The 13405-nt window shown below is 44.8% G+C and overlaps 2 protein-coding genes across 7 annotated transcripts in view; one reads left to right on the forward strand and one right to left on the reverse strand.

Moving 5' to 3' along the window:
• Positions 1–87: 87 nt before the first annotated feature.
• Positions 88–5167, forward strand: LOC115443164 (transcription elongation factor SPT5). Its single transcript, XM_030168451.2, has 4 exons — positions 88–420; positions 499–577; positions 1330–1464; positions 1950–5167. The coding sequence occupies exons 1-4, from the start codon at positions 197–199 to the stop codon at positions 4761–4763; spliced, it is 3252 nt and encodes a 1083-aa protein (XP_030024311.1). The 5' UTR covers positions 88–196; the 3' UTR covers positions 4764–5167.
• A 1595-nt stretch (positions 5168–6762) lies between these two features.
• Positions 6763–13405, reverse strand: part of LOC115443662 (long-chain-fatty-acid--CoA ligase 4) — a 60542-nt gene continuing 53899 nt past the window's right edge. For all 6 annotated transcript variants that reach the window (XM_030169168.2, XM_030169177.2, XM_030169195.2 and 3 more), the window contains 8 exons: positions 12613–12828; positions 12133–12310; positions 11257–11508; positions 10355–10573; positions 9994–10109; positions 9279–9855; positions 8811–9086; positions 6763–8617 (listed from right to left, as the gene is read on the reverse strand). In XM_030169168.2, coding sequence (XP_030025028.1) covers positions 8463–8617; positions 8811–9086; positions 9279–9855; positions 9994–10109; positions 10355–10573; positions 11257–11508; positions 12133–12310; positions 12613–12828 — 1989 coding nt within the window. In that variant the 3' untranslated portion in view covers positions 6763–8462. The remainder of the gene's footprint in view (positions 8618–8810; positions 9087–9278; positions 9856–9993; positions 10110–10354; positions 10574–11256; positions 11509–12132; positions 12311–12612; positions 12829–13405) is intronic.

The raw sequence follows: 13405 nt of genomic DNA on the forward strand, positions 1-13405 counted from the left end.
GCGTCTATGGTATGACATTCTAAGTAGTCGATTACGTACAGTCCTACAAATGACAATTCTGCAGCTCGATTCGTGGCGTTGTTTGGTTACTAAAATTTTATAATCTGTCCAGTTGTGACGTTTACTGGTTGCGGTGTGTTTTCGCTGAAAATATTTTATAAATGGGTCAATTTAATTGATTGTGATTAGTAATACGATGTCGGATTCAGAAGGTAGTAATTATTCAGGCAGCGGATCGGAGGCTGGTAGTGTTCCGTCGAACCGGTCGCGCAGGAGTGCCGCGTCGAACCGTTCAGCGAGGTCCCGATCCGTGTCCCGATCGCGCTCGCGGTCACGCTCGGGCAGCCGAAGCCCTTCCAGGAGTCCGTCCAGGTCGCGCTCGAGGTCACGCTCGCGGTCACGATCCAGATCTCGCTCCAGGTAAACATAAGCTGACGGAGCATCATTAATTTCTGAGACGACTTTCCTAATTGGATTTCATGTTTTAACTTTATACAGAAGCCGATCGGCTGGGTCCGACGCCAGCCGCAACAGAGATGACGAAGCCAAAGAAGCATCAGCTGATGAAGAGGTTGAGGTTAGTGTGTATTGTTATAGGTCAAATAACCAAGAAAACCAATTTTCATATAGAACATTGGGGGATTACCCTGAAGATATGTATGTTGGTACAAGTACAAACATATTACGTTAATCTATAAAAGGTTAGCAAAATGTGTCGATATGAATAGAATATAAGGTGTAAGTGGCTAATCTTGGATAATTATTTGATGAGTTATGAGTAGGCTATAAATTTTTTTTATATTTTTCTCCTATAAAATATATTGACGGTCCCCATGAACCAAATCTAATCTGCAAAATGTCTAGTTGCTGTATGAAGGTTTTAAGTTAAGTGAATATATAAAATCATTTATTCACCTCAAAATATAAATTAAATTAATTTTTGATAACAATCAAAATATTTCAAATATTTTTGCATTATAATATGATCTTACCCTTAACTGATCTCAGCCAAATGAAACCTTAACCAATATTTAAATTTATTAAGTATTTCCTAAGTTTATCTTAATTTTCATTATAAAAGATCAGTCATGATGTATCTTATTCCATCTGCAATATGAAAACAGGGTGTACGGGGTGGTTCCATATGTTACAATTATCCCTTGATTATCATACTATTGTGCAGATTACTTTAGAATAAATTGAACTGGATAAATAACTCCCAACAGTGCTCTATAACATAGATGGTATTCAGATTAGCTAGAAAAATGGCTACAATTGACAATGTGGTAGAGACCAACTGTGTAAACATAAACCACTATGTATTTCCAGGATGAACAAGAGCCAGAAGGAGAAGATCTGGTGGACTCTGAGGAATATGAAGAGGATGACGAGGAAGAAGAAAGGCTGAGGAAGAAACGCAAGAAAGACAGTCGCTATGGTGGATTCATTATTGACGAAGCTGAGGTAATTACTACTTATATTGAACTTTTATGTGCATCAAATACTGGATATTTGTTAAAATATGTAATCTTAGGCTGTGTACAGTTCAATTTATGTTCATAAAGAAATATTGTAAGGCTGCAATTACAGTTGACCACATAGCTAGTAACTTTTTACATGTAGTATGAATGTTTTTTATGTTAGTTAACAAACAGTATAGATTCAGTCATACACCCTATTTATTTAATTAAAATAAATACCACCACAAATTGAGAACTTCCTCTTTTTTTTTTAACTTGTTTAAAAAGAAAGCCTAAATGTGACTTACAGTTCATAATTTCATAATATAATATTGGAACCTTTCCATTGTATGAGATAAAAAATCACAATAATTGAAAAGGCCACATTCAATAACAGAATATTTTATTCTTCTATCTCTCACTATACATTAAAGAAGAATGTGTCATGAAGTAAAATGTGTTTATAATGGACATTTTACTATGTTCTAGGTGGATGATGAAGTTGATGAAGATGACGAATGGGAAGAAGGTGCCCAGGAAATGGGCATTGTGGGCAATGAGGTTGATGAAATTGGACCCACAGCCAGGGAGATTGAGGGTCGCAGGAGAGGCACCAATCTGTGGGACTCACAGAAAGAGGAAGAGATTGAAGAGTATCTAAGAAACAAATATGCTGATGAAACAGCAGCTCACAGGCACTTTGGTGAGGGTGGGGAGGAAATGTCAGATGAAATAACACAACAAACACTCCTGCCAGGCATTAAAGATCCTAACCTATGGATGGTCAAGTGCAGGATTGGTGAAGAGAAAGCAACAGTGCTACTTCTCATGAGAAAGTTCATTGCTTATCAATTTTCAGAAGAACCATTCCAGATAAAATCTGTTGTAGCACCAGAGGGTGTCAAAGGTTATATCTACATTGAAGCTTACAAGCAAACTCATGTTAAAGCAATCATTAACAATGTAGGTACACTCAGGATGGGCGTGTGGAAGCAGGAGATGGTTCCCATCAAAGAAATGACAGATGTCCTTAGAGTGGTGAAGGAACAGTCGGGTTTAAAGCCCAAACAATGGGTCAGGTTGAAGAGAGGTCTGTACAAAGATGATATAGCCCAGGTGGACTATGTGGACTTGGCACAGAACCAAGTGCACCTCAAACTATTACCTAGAATAGATTACACAAGACTGAGAGGTGCACTGCGGACAGTGCAGAGTGAGAGCGAAGCTGCCAAGAGGAAAAAGAAGAGGAGGCCGGCCGCGAAACCTTTCGATCCAGAGGCTATCAGAGCGATTGGTGGAGAGGTCACGTCAGATGGTGATTTCCTCATATTTGAAGGCAACAGGTATTCCAGAAAGGGTTTCTTGTACAAAAACTTTACAATGTCAGCCATACTCGCCGAGGGAGTCAAGCCAACACTTACTGAGCTTGAGAGGTTCGAGGAGCAGCCTGAAGGTATCGATATCGAACTGGCAGCTCCGGCCAAGGACGACCCCACCAGTCTCCATTCTTTCTCGATGGGTGATAACGTGGAGGTGTGTTCGGGAGATCTCGCTAACTTACAAGCTCGCATTATCGCCATAGATGGCTCGATGATCACTGTGATGCCGAAACACGACGCTCTAAAGGACCCGCTGGTTTTCAAACCGAACGAATTACGCAAATACTTTAAGCAAGGTGACCACGTGAAGGTGCTGGCGGGTCGTTACGAAGGCGACACCGGATTGATTGTACGCGTAGAGACGCATCGCGTCGTCCTCGTGTCCGACCTCACCATGCACGAGCTGGAAGTGTTGCCACGCGACCTGCAGCTCTGCTCTGACATGGCCACCGGCGTCGACTCGCTGGGACAGTTCCAGTGGGGAGACATGGTACAACTCGACCCGCAGACTGTCGGCGTCATCGTACGCCTCGAGAAGGAGAACTTCCACGTGCTCGGCATGCAGGGCAAGGTCATCGAGTGCAAACCGCAGGCGCTGCAGAAGAGACGTGAGAATCGATTCACTCGCGCGCTCGACTCCGAAGAGAACACCATTCAGAAACGAGACATAGTGAAGGTGATCGACGGTCCACACGCCGGTCGCAATGGCGAGATTAAGCATTTGTACCGCAACTTCGCGTTCCTGCAGTCACGCATGTACCTCGACAACGGCGGCATTTTCGTTTGCAAGACGCGGCACCTGCAGCTTGCCGGCGGGGCGCGCAACAACAACGCCAGCGCCGGACTCTCGCTCGGCTTCATGTCGCCGCGCATACAGTCGCCCATGCATCCCTCTGGCCGCGGCGGCGCCACCCCGCGGGGCCGCGGTGGTCGCGGGGCCGGCAGGGGAGGAGCCACCAGGGACCGCGAACTCATCGGACAGACGATCAAGATCACTGGGGGGCCGTACAAGGGCAACGTGGGCATCGTCAAAGACGCCACCGGCAGCACGGCACGTGTCGAGTTGCACTCCTCGTGCCAAACGATATCTGTGGACCGCGGACACATCGCCGGGGCTGCCGGGGCAGCGGCCGGCGGCGGCACGTCCTTCTACTCGCGCACACCCGCGCGCACGCCCACGCTTGGGGCACAGACGCCCACCTACCGCGACACAGGCATCAAGACGCCCATGCACGGCTCGGCGACGCCCATCTACGACGTGGGCAGTCGTACGCCTCACTATGGTTCCGCGACGCCGTCGCACGAGGGCGGCCGCACGCCGGCACACGGTGCGTGGGACCCGACAGCGTCCGCCACGCCGGCCCGGGCACCCGATTTCGAGTATGGCTCGCTCGACGACAGCGACGCGTACGGCGGAGGATCATTCGCGCCGCAGACGCCCGGCGCCATGTACGGGTCGGACCACACGTACAGCCCGTACCGGCCGAGTCCGAGCCCAGGGTACGCGGCGGGGTACCCGGGCACGCCGAGTCCGGCGGGCTACTCGCCGCGGTCCCCGTACGAGCCGGGCACGCCGGCCGAGGCGACGGGAGCGGCGGACTGGCACACCACGGACGTGGAGGTGCGCGTACGCGCAGGCGCGGAGGCGGGTCTGGCGGGACAGGTGGGCGTGCTGCGCAGTGTGTCGGCGGGCTCCTGCGCAGTGTACTTGCCGCACGAGGACCGCGTGCTGACGGTGCCGCCGGACCTGCTGGACCCGGTGCTGCCGCAGGCTGGCGACCGCGTGAAGGTGATCGCGGGCGAGGACCGGGAGGCGGTGGGACAGCTCATCTCTATAGAGAACCAGGAGGGAGTGGTCAAGTTCGGCACAGACGACATCAAGATCATGCAGTTGCGCCACCTCTGCAAGATGAGCACCTCGTAATTCCCTTCAGTTTCCCTTTGTGTGCACATCCAATTCTCTCGACCAGCTGCATGCAGCAGCATGTCGCCTGCGGAGTCCTCCTAGCACCAATAAGAACGAAATGGCGTCATCATTCTATATTAATTTTCTTTATTTTTGTGTACGGTTCATTTGTACATGAACAAAAAAGTCTAAATAGATTTATTTTAGTTCACAGGAATCGTGTTCTTACTTCTTTATAAATTATTTTAGTCGTTTAGGTACTAGGACACCTATACCTATCACGATACTAATGTTATATCTGTATTATAACATTATATGAAAACAATGTTAAAATATATAACGATGTAGACAATGTACTAATCGCCCGTGTACCACAAACAAATTAGGGTAAGAAATGTGAAAATAAAATGTATTACGCCGCAGCAGTTGTTTTAATTACAATTTATCGCCCTGCATTAATTCTACAGGGTCATTTTGACATCGCGTTACTTAATGAAACAATAAACTTATCTACTAGGAAATAACACTTACAGTAAGTTACTTGATCCTTAGATGTAAAATAAAGAAGTGTAAGTTTCAAATAAAATAAATATAAATAAAAAGTAATTTTAATTTTACGCGCCCTAAAGCCACTACTACCACTCTAAGAGAATTTGTTGCAGTTTCAAAATCATATTTTCAGTCAGAAATATACTCACGCACACGCCATATTCGCATTAAACTACAAAATGATCAAAAAATCAGAAAACTAAAACCAGGATTTCTCAGTTCAGTTATTTATGTATAACTTTTGGTGCAATATCAGCAAAGGTGAAAACGAGTATGTGGTTTCATGAAGGAACGCAAAGACAAAATGACCCTGTATGAATAAAGAGCATCTAAAGCACGCAATAATAATGCTACATCTTATTAGTGAGAAGATCAAAACCTCTTTAATATTAGAAGGTAGGTATCACGTGAAAATAAAATTAATATAATGTTTCCAAGATTATGTACAAGTTTTTTTTTCACATATGGGAATCTGGACACTATATGGCATGCTCAAATAAATATTACGATTCATCGTGAATGTCTCGGTGGCGTAGTTGTAATTGTACACGGTACGAATACAACTATAACTGCGCTGAGGTCTTAGGTTCGAATCCCGGAAAAAAATGTGAGTGGGTTTTGCCATCTTAAAAAAATATTGTCGCTGCTCGCAAGCAGAAAGTTGTCGGTATGATTCCCCGTGCCTCGGAAAACACGTAAAGCCGTTGGTCCTGCGCCTAAACCGGTCATGTCGGATCGCCGTCTCACCGGACTATGAGAGTGCATCTGTATATTACGTACACACTTTTGCATTATAATAGTATGTCTTGCTTACTATGCTGATTTCCAGCCCCGGATCTATGGGGGGTCAAGCCGGGGCCTCCATATATATTATAATTCTCTTTTCCAGGGCCCATGCCCCGGTCGGCGAATTCAGAGGGCGGCAAATCCAAACTTGGCAGAGGAATACACAACTCACAGTTAACGCAACTTTGACTACTGAGATATCCAGAACATTACACACATAAATTATTTCCCGCGGTGCGCGAAATGATGATGATGATCATCACAAAGTTAAAAATATAGGTGGGGGGGGGGGGGGGTGGCATTATCCAGATTTTGCCCCGCCTCCAAAAAATTCAAGATCCGGGACTGCTGATCTCCGTCGAGAATGGCCGCTGTGACCGAAATTCGGTCAGGTAGGGAAAATCTTTAGTATGTAACGATTTTTATGTTCTCTTTGAGCAGCAGTGTTTTTTCTAAATAGGATGTAGACATACTAAATGTGTTTATGTTAATTTATCTGCTGTAGATAGGTTAATATGTTTAAAGGGATACAGTAGATCCGTATCGATATTACAATTAAGGCGGTATTTAAAGTATTATTAAATACTCACACTTTGTAAAACTTGGATCTACAGAAAGTATCAAGGAATTAAAAAGAACATCCAAAAATATGTTTTAAAATTGATAAATAAAACGATGCACATGATTTTATTAACATTTATTGAATAAATAATACAAAATCGGTTTCAGTTGCAATATTTTCAGAATTTCAAACAAAATGTCACATGAACTGAGCAAGAACTCCTAACGATAGATTGATTTCACGCTAAAATTTTATTCAATACGATTACATCTCGAAAAATATGTGGCTACCTGTTACAAGTAACACTCACGTACATTAAATACATCGATGGAATTAAACATTTATTATCAGGTAACATCCATTGATTACTTTCACGTATAGACGTACATATCAATTGAAAAAAACAAGTAAATGCTCAGCGAAATGCGGCCAAGACAATGAAATGCGTAAACAAAACATTCGAAGTAACATTGACTAGCCTCTGGGTCTCAATGTTCAGACACGAATACCGCCATTACAAATAATGCGCAGAAACACCAAAATAATAACATACGCCATTGTACATTCTTTAAAAAGCCAAACAACTTAAACCATACAGCCTACACTATTACATAACTTATGTAATTAAATACATAAACCATTGTGTATATTACATAATTTCTCCACATTATTTCATTTGGCAGTACAATAGCCATGATTTAAATAAAACTAATCAACAATTTTTAATGCGACCGAACGACGTTGGCACTGGAAATATTCTCTACCCACATTAGGACATAATTTCTCGCATGCCGTTTACAACAACATCTATCGAGATCACTAAACATCGAAAAGTTTAACTTGTTCGATCAGCAATAGCTACCTTGCGCCAACGCATTCTCGCACACTAAATCCACTACAATTATAATCATTCGACTAACTATTATGCAACGCATCGACACCGTACTCGAAACGATACCATGCAACTATGAAATGATATTATTGCAAAATTATTATTACATTGGCAAACTACCCCGATACCCCTAAGTACTAAATGATGAACCTTACGAGTTACATTACGGGCCGCGCCGGACAACCGCGGGCGAGGCGCATGAGATCCAGCTCACGACGACTACTCACAAACCAAATTATACAAATCAGAGCCTTATACACAAAACAAAACCATTACAAATAGCAACTTCAAGAATCCTACAGCAAATTAAGTTTTTCAGTACAATAAACCCAAGTTGTCCGGCACGGAGCAAGCTATACACTTTGAGACGCTAGGCCAATAACTAATTTCAATTTATATTAAGACAATCAGTCATACACCACTCATACAATTTCCCATACGAATGTCAGATCTATACCCACGTAATCTCAAATTACAATTTCTAAAAGGTGTACTTTTTACATAGAAAAGTAAGTTTACATTCATCATCATGCATTGCATACGAGTTTATTAGACAAGAAATAAATATGTACAAGACTTATCGAAATTAATGTAGAAACTTAGTACCGAATGGTGGTTGTACGGTGAGCGGCCCTCGTCGCCGCTGCAGGCTGACCCAAAATATAAGTCACGACTGACAGTATTGCGTAGAAAGCGCCTCATTGTATACAGTTGCTGATATAGATTACACTATATTTGAAAGTATTTAGTAGAGTTTTGCTTTTTATTTGACCCGATTTGTACGTGCCGAGTGCAGGCTCACAGAAATCGACCAATCACAGAGCATAATTTCTTGCTCTGCTATTGGTGTAGTGCGATATGAAGTCGCACTTATATTTTGGGTGATACAGTACAGTTTTCTGCCAAATCCTCGTTGGTGACGCTATGTTCACGAGGCGTACATGCGCTTGATGTCCTCCTTGTACCGCTCCTGGATGTCTTTCCGCTTGATCTTGAAGGCGGCCGTCACCAGCCCCATGTCGGGGGACCACACCTCAGTGCACAACTTCACCGCCGCTGGTACTTCGAATTTCTCCAATCCACCTATTTGATAAATATTTTTTATTAATGTTCTCAATAGGGATGGTAATTATATTGATTTTTGTTACATTTAAATTTTAGCTACATGGTGAATTTGTTGTTTTAGAAATTAAAGAATAGCTGAACGAAGGTTATGTAACAAACTTTAGAGCGGTAAATCACATTCTACATAACAATGTAAACAACTTTAACTCACATTTCCTGGCATGATCAGCCAATTCCTTCACAACCGCCTTCTCGACGCTGCTGTTCTGGCACAGCTGCTCGAAGTCCATCTCTGGCAGGCCGACCCTGCCGGCCAGGTCTGCCAGGTGCTGCGGGTTTGGCACCAGCAGCGCCACCGTGTACGTCTTGGAGCTGTCGCCGTACACACAGATGTTCTCCACGATGGGGCAGGTCTTCAACTCAGCCTCTACCTTGCCCAGGGAGACGTATTCGCCAGCTTGAAGTTTGACCAGGTCCTTCTTGCGGTCTATAATAAGAAATATCATTTTAGAAATAAATAAAAAAAATCTTTTTGGATTAACAGTATCGAGACTTTTGTCCTTAACAAATATTTAGGTGTTGTCAGAAAGACATTTTTTTTTGTTTAATTTATAAAAAAATGCGTAAAGCGTGTAGTTTTGGTTTAGTGTCTAGTATCGTAACTGGTGTCGGTACTGACCAATGATCTTGATGCAGCCGTCGTGGTGCAGCTCGCCGATGTCCCCTGAGCGGAACCAGCGCCGGCCGTCGACGTCGAGGAACTCCTCCTTGGTCTTCTGCGGGTTCTTGTAGTACCCCTCGGCCACGCAATCGCCGCCGATGACGATCTCGCCCTGCGGGAAGGGCTTGTTGGTGACGCGGTAGTTGCCCTCTTCCCAGTTGAGCAGCGTGAGGTCGGTGCCGGTGGTGGGCGCGCCGACGCGGCCCGTGCTGCGGTCGTGCGGGTCCATGACGGTGGCGCAGGACGTGGTCTCGGTGAGCCCGTAGCCCGCCACCACGTCGCAGCACAGACAGATGCGCACCTGCGCGTGCGTGTCGGGCGCGAGCGGCGCGCCGCCGGCGATCATGAGGCGCACGCGCCCGCCCAGCAGCGCGCGCACGCGCCGGAACAGCGCCGCGTCCAGCAGCGGCGTGGCGTACCCGCGCCGCAGCCACGTCTGCTTGTACGCGTACGCCCACTTGAAGAACGCGCTCGCGAACGCGCCGCTGCGGCTCACCTTGTCCGTGATGCCCTTGCTGATGCGGTCCATTATCAACTGCGGAAATTATCACACGTCACTTTTACTGATATTATTATTGAATAATCAAATGTTCCTATCAAAGTATCTGCTGATGTAAGGAGTCAAGGACTTACTACTATTTCTAAATAACCATAACAAATGCAGTCTACTCACCGGTACGGTAGTGATGCAGGTCGGCTTCAAGATAGTAGCGTCTCCCATGGTGCCCTTCATGATCTTACTCGAGGAATCCAACATCGTTAATGGCGTCGAGTAACCGATCGGGACACCTGTGGAAATAAAATTATTAAGCACTCTCTAAAAGAATGAAGTAATTATTGTAACAAGTCAAAGGAAAGCTCAACTGTAACGCTATAAACTTGAGTGCTTGAAAATAAATTAGATAATTCAAAAGACTTTTATTATTGCAGTTGAGAAAACGAGCACGCCGCTCGCCTGACGGTAAGCGATACGCCCATAAACAATAAACAGTACAGCTGGTTTCACGAGGTTCAATACCAATGAAGCGCGTTACCTCCGATGATGCAGAGGCTCTCGGCCAGCAGCTCGAAGACGTGCGCCAGCGGGAGGAAGCCCATGAGCACGTCGTCGTCGTAGATGGGCATCGCGTCCGCGAACGCCTTCAGCGTGGCCAGCATGTTCCTGTGGGACAGGATCACGCCCTTCGGCACGCCCGTCGACCCTGACGTGTACATTATGATCGCGGTGTCTGACGGCGATGGTGGTACAGTTTCTGTGGACAATGGTTTTGTGGGTCAATAATTTTGTAGTCTTTCGGACTGCTTAGGCGTAGTATTACGGTACGACTGCAAGGTTGTGGTCTGAGGTACTATCGCCAGGTCGGACAGTGATATTTATAGGATTTTCCACTTATTTGGGAGACCGGGTATTTGGCCAGATATGACGATAGGCTCGCCTACTAGTTCATCATAGGACGGAATACATACAGAGGAAAGTGGGTGCACCAATTGTTCCACTCCCTAACCCTCCGAGGTTAAAAGGTATATTTCATAGATTCGTATAGACATAATATTTTTCCCTAATGGTGTCTTATGTTTACACGAATGTTAGACATTAAAATTAAACTACTTTTCGGATTTTATCGCGGTTTTTTATATTTTAGTTTTCTCCCGACGTTTCGAAAGGCTGCAAAGTCTTCGAAATGTCGGGAGAAGTAGTTCAATTTTAATATTTTCCCCTGCTTCTTTCACCATGTAAGTAATTATCAGAACTTCTATCATTTTCAAAATTATTCCAACCTACTCTTGCTGGACGCACAGCGGCTGCCTCTAAAACGTGCCTAGCTAAAACGAGCTATAGTACTGCTTGTTTAGTATATTTAATGTGGACTATTGTGTCAGGTACCTTCCTATCAGCAAGATATACTAAATCACCTCTACCCTCGACAATACTCACCAATATTAGAGTCGATTCCCTTCTGCACGACCTCCTTGTATGCGATAATCCTGATGCCTTCTTTGTAGCCGGTGGTGTCAGTGGTCTTGAGCTGGTCCTCCATGTAAATGATGGTGTCCACCTTGGGCGTCTTGGCGAGTATCTTCTTGAACTTGGGCAGGAGGTCGTGGGTGGTGATGACGGTGGACACGTCGGTCTCGTTGATGCCGTGCGCTATCGCCTCGTCACCCAGCGTCGCGTAGATTGTCACCACTGGAATATTAAGTGTTTGAGTTATATTAATTTATATTTTGATAGTAGTTTTAACTGGTGTATGATATGTATTTTTATGAATTATAGGTTTTGCATTTGGAATAAATATGCAAACTTTGGATTGAGAGGCGTTATTACTATCATCACTTGGAGGGTGCGTGGAACGCTTATGTTAGTTTCACCGGTCTTACGGCCCAATGTCGACACTCGGAAGTATAGCATCATCCGAACGAGCATTGGACCGAGTCCCTAACTCCTGTATACCCCACACAAGCATACCAACTAAAACCCTTCTTCGGTGCATACGGAACTCAGAACTGTCCCTGCGCTATACGAGTATCTCATCGTAGCACCTCTCTTATTGAAAGGGCTAAGATACCTCCACATTCTAAAAGACGCCTTTGTCATTTATGACATCAGGAAACCTACTACCCGCATTGTCGTCCACCTCAGTCGCTGTAGTCGGACTAGCGGTCCCCCACTGCTCGCCCCGCGTCTCTCTCTAAGCCCCAATTAGCCACCTCTAGCGACAGGCAGGGGATGCGGCGGCGGAAGTCTCTAGATGGTTATGCCACCGAGCACCCCACGGCGCGGTGTACACTGCAGCCACACGTGAGTACTGACCGGGTATGCTCTGCTTGAAGCAGCCGTGCGCGGCGAGCATCCACTCGGCGCGCGTCTCGGCGAACATCACGACGTTGCGGCGCGGCGCGCAGCCCAGCGCGCGCAGCCCCGCGCCGAACTCGCGCGCCTCGCGCTCCACATCCGCGTACGAGCGCCACACGTACGTGCCCATGTTGAACTGCGCACACACACGACACAATATTATATACAGTGGTCAAACTTACAAAAATCATATCTACACCAAGAGCAACCATTCAAAGCTATGGCTGAAGAGATTATTCTACTGAAGCATGTCGAAATGATTAGTAATTTCCTGACATAAGCGATCGACGAGTGATAATAATCTCTCATGGACCCATTCTCTATTTAGACACCACTTCATATACCATGAGATGTTGTGGAAGTTATTTTACTATGCAAAAACAAAGAAACCCTATGACTTTTTTCGTCCACTAAAAACCTCTATAATCGAAATAGTACCTTCTTAAACACCCTTCCATTTGGCTGCGGTTCATCCTCCTCTCCTAACACGGTGCGTGTTCCGAGGCACGGGCGCTGTCCCCAGCGTGCAGCCGCAGCACGCAGCATGCTCTCCATCGACGTGACGCCATCACGCACCAGCCGCAAGTGCAAATCGCAAGGCGTGGACACCGACCGCACCGTGATGCTGTCCGGCGTTGTGTTGATTATACGAGCCTGAAAAATCAACTTTATTAGTAGGGAAAAGAGCCGAGAATTGTGGCGCAAAGGGTCATGAGGATTTATGTCTTTTATATGTCAAACCTTGAACTTGTTTCTCAAACAGCAATTAATATATTATTTACAAGCTTAAGGTGGTAGCTCAAGGTCCATTTTCATACATTTTGTTTCGGCTTTAATCTGGGTAACTAAACAAGTATTGGCAAGTAAAGAATTTAAATTCACGTCTAGTTAGTGATTAGTTCTCGCAGTTGAAGAAAAATGTAAAAATAATTAATAATCATGGATATTTCTGCCTTTAAAATTTCGTCATATTAAATTTTAAAGGCCGAAATATCCATGATTATTAATTATTTTACGTTTTTCTTTCAACTGCGAGAACTAATCACTAACTAGACGTGAATTTAAATTCTTTACTTGCCAATACTTGTTTAGTTACCCAGATTAAAGCCGAAACAAAATGTATGAAAATGGACCTTGAGCTACCACCTTAACTACATTAGTTGTAATTGCCTAATAAACATTTAATACCCTAATGTAATATATTTTATAATACACTGATTATTGAAATTAT

The sequence above is a fragment of the Manduca sexta genome, chromosome 23 (assembly GCF_014839805.1).
Source record: "Manduca sexta isolate Smith_Timp_Sample1 chromosome 23, JHU_Msex_v1.0, whole genome shotgun sequence".
NCBI lineage: Eukaryota > Metazoa > Arthropoda > Insecta > Lepidoptera > Sphingidae > Manduca > Manduca sexta.

Bases quoted from the DNA above. Each gene is read 5' to 3' on its own strand.
- LOC115443164 (XM_030168451.2), top strand. From the start codon at position 197: ATGTCGGATTCAGAAGGTAGTAATTATTCAGGCAGCGGATCGGAGGCT. The intron at 578-1,329 runs GTTAGTGTGTAT...ATGTATTTCCAG, and splicing joins CAGCTGATGAAGAGGTTGAG to GATGAACAAGAGCCAGAAGG. The intron at 1,465-1,949 runs GTAATTACTACT...ACTATGTTCTAG, and splicing joins TCATTATTGACGAAGCTGAG to GTGGATGATGAAGTTGATGA.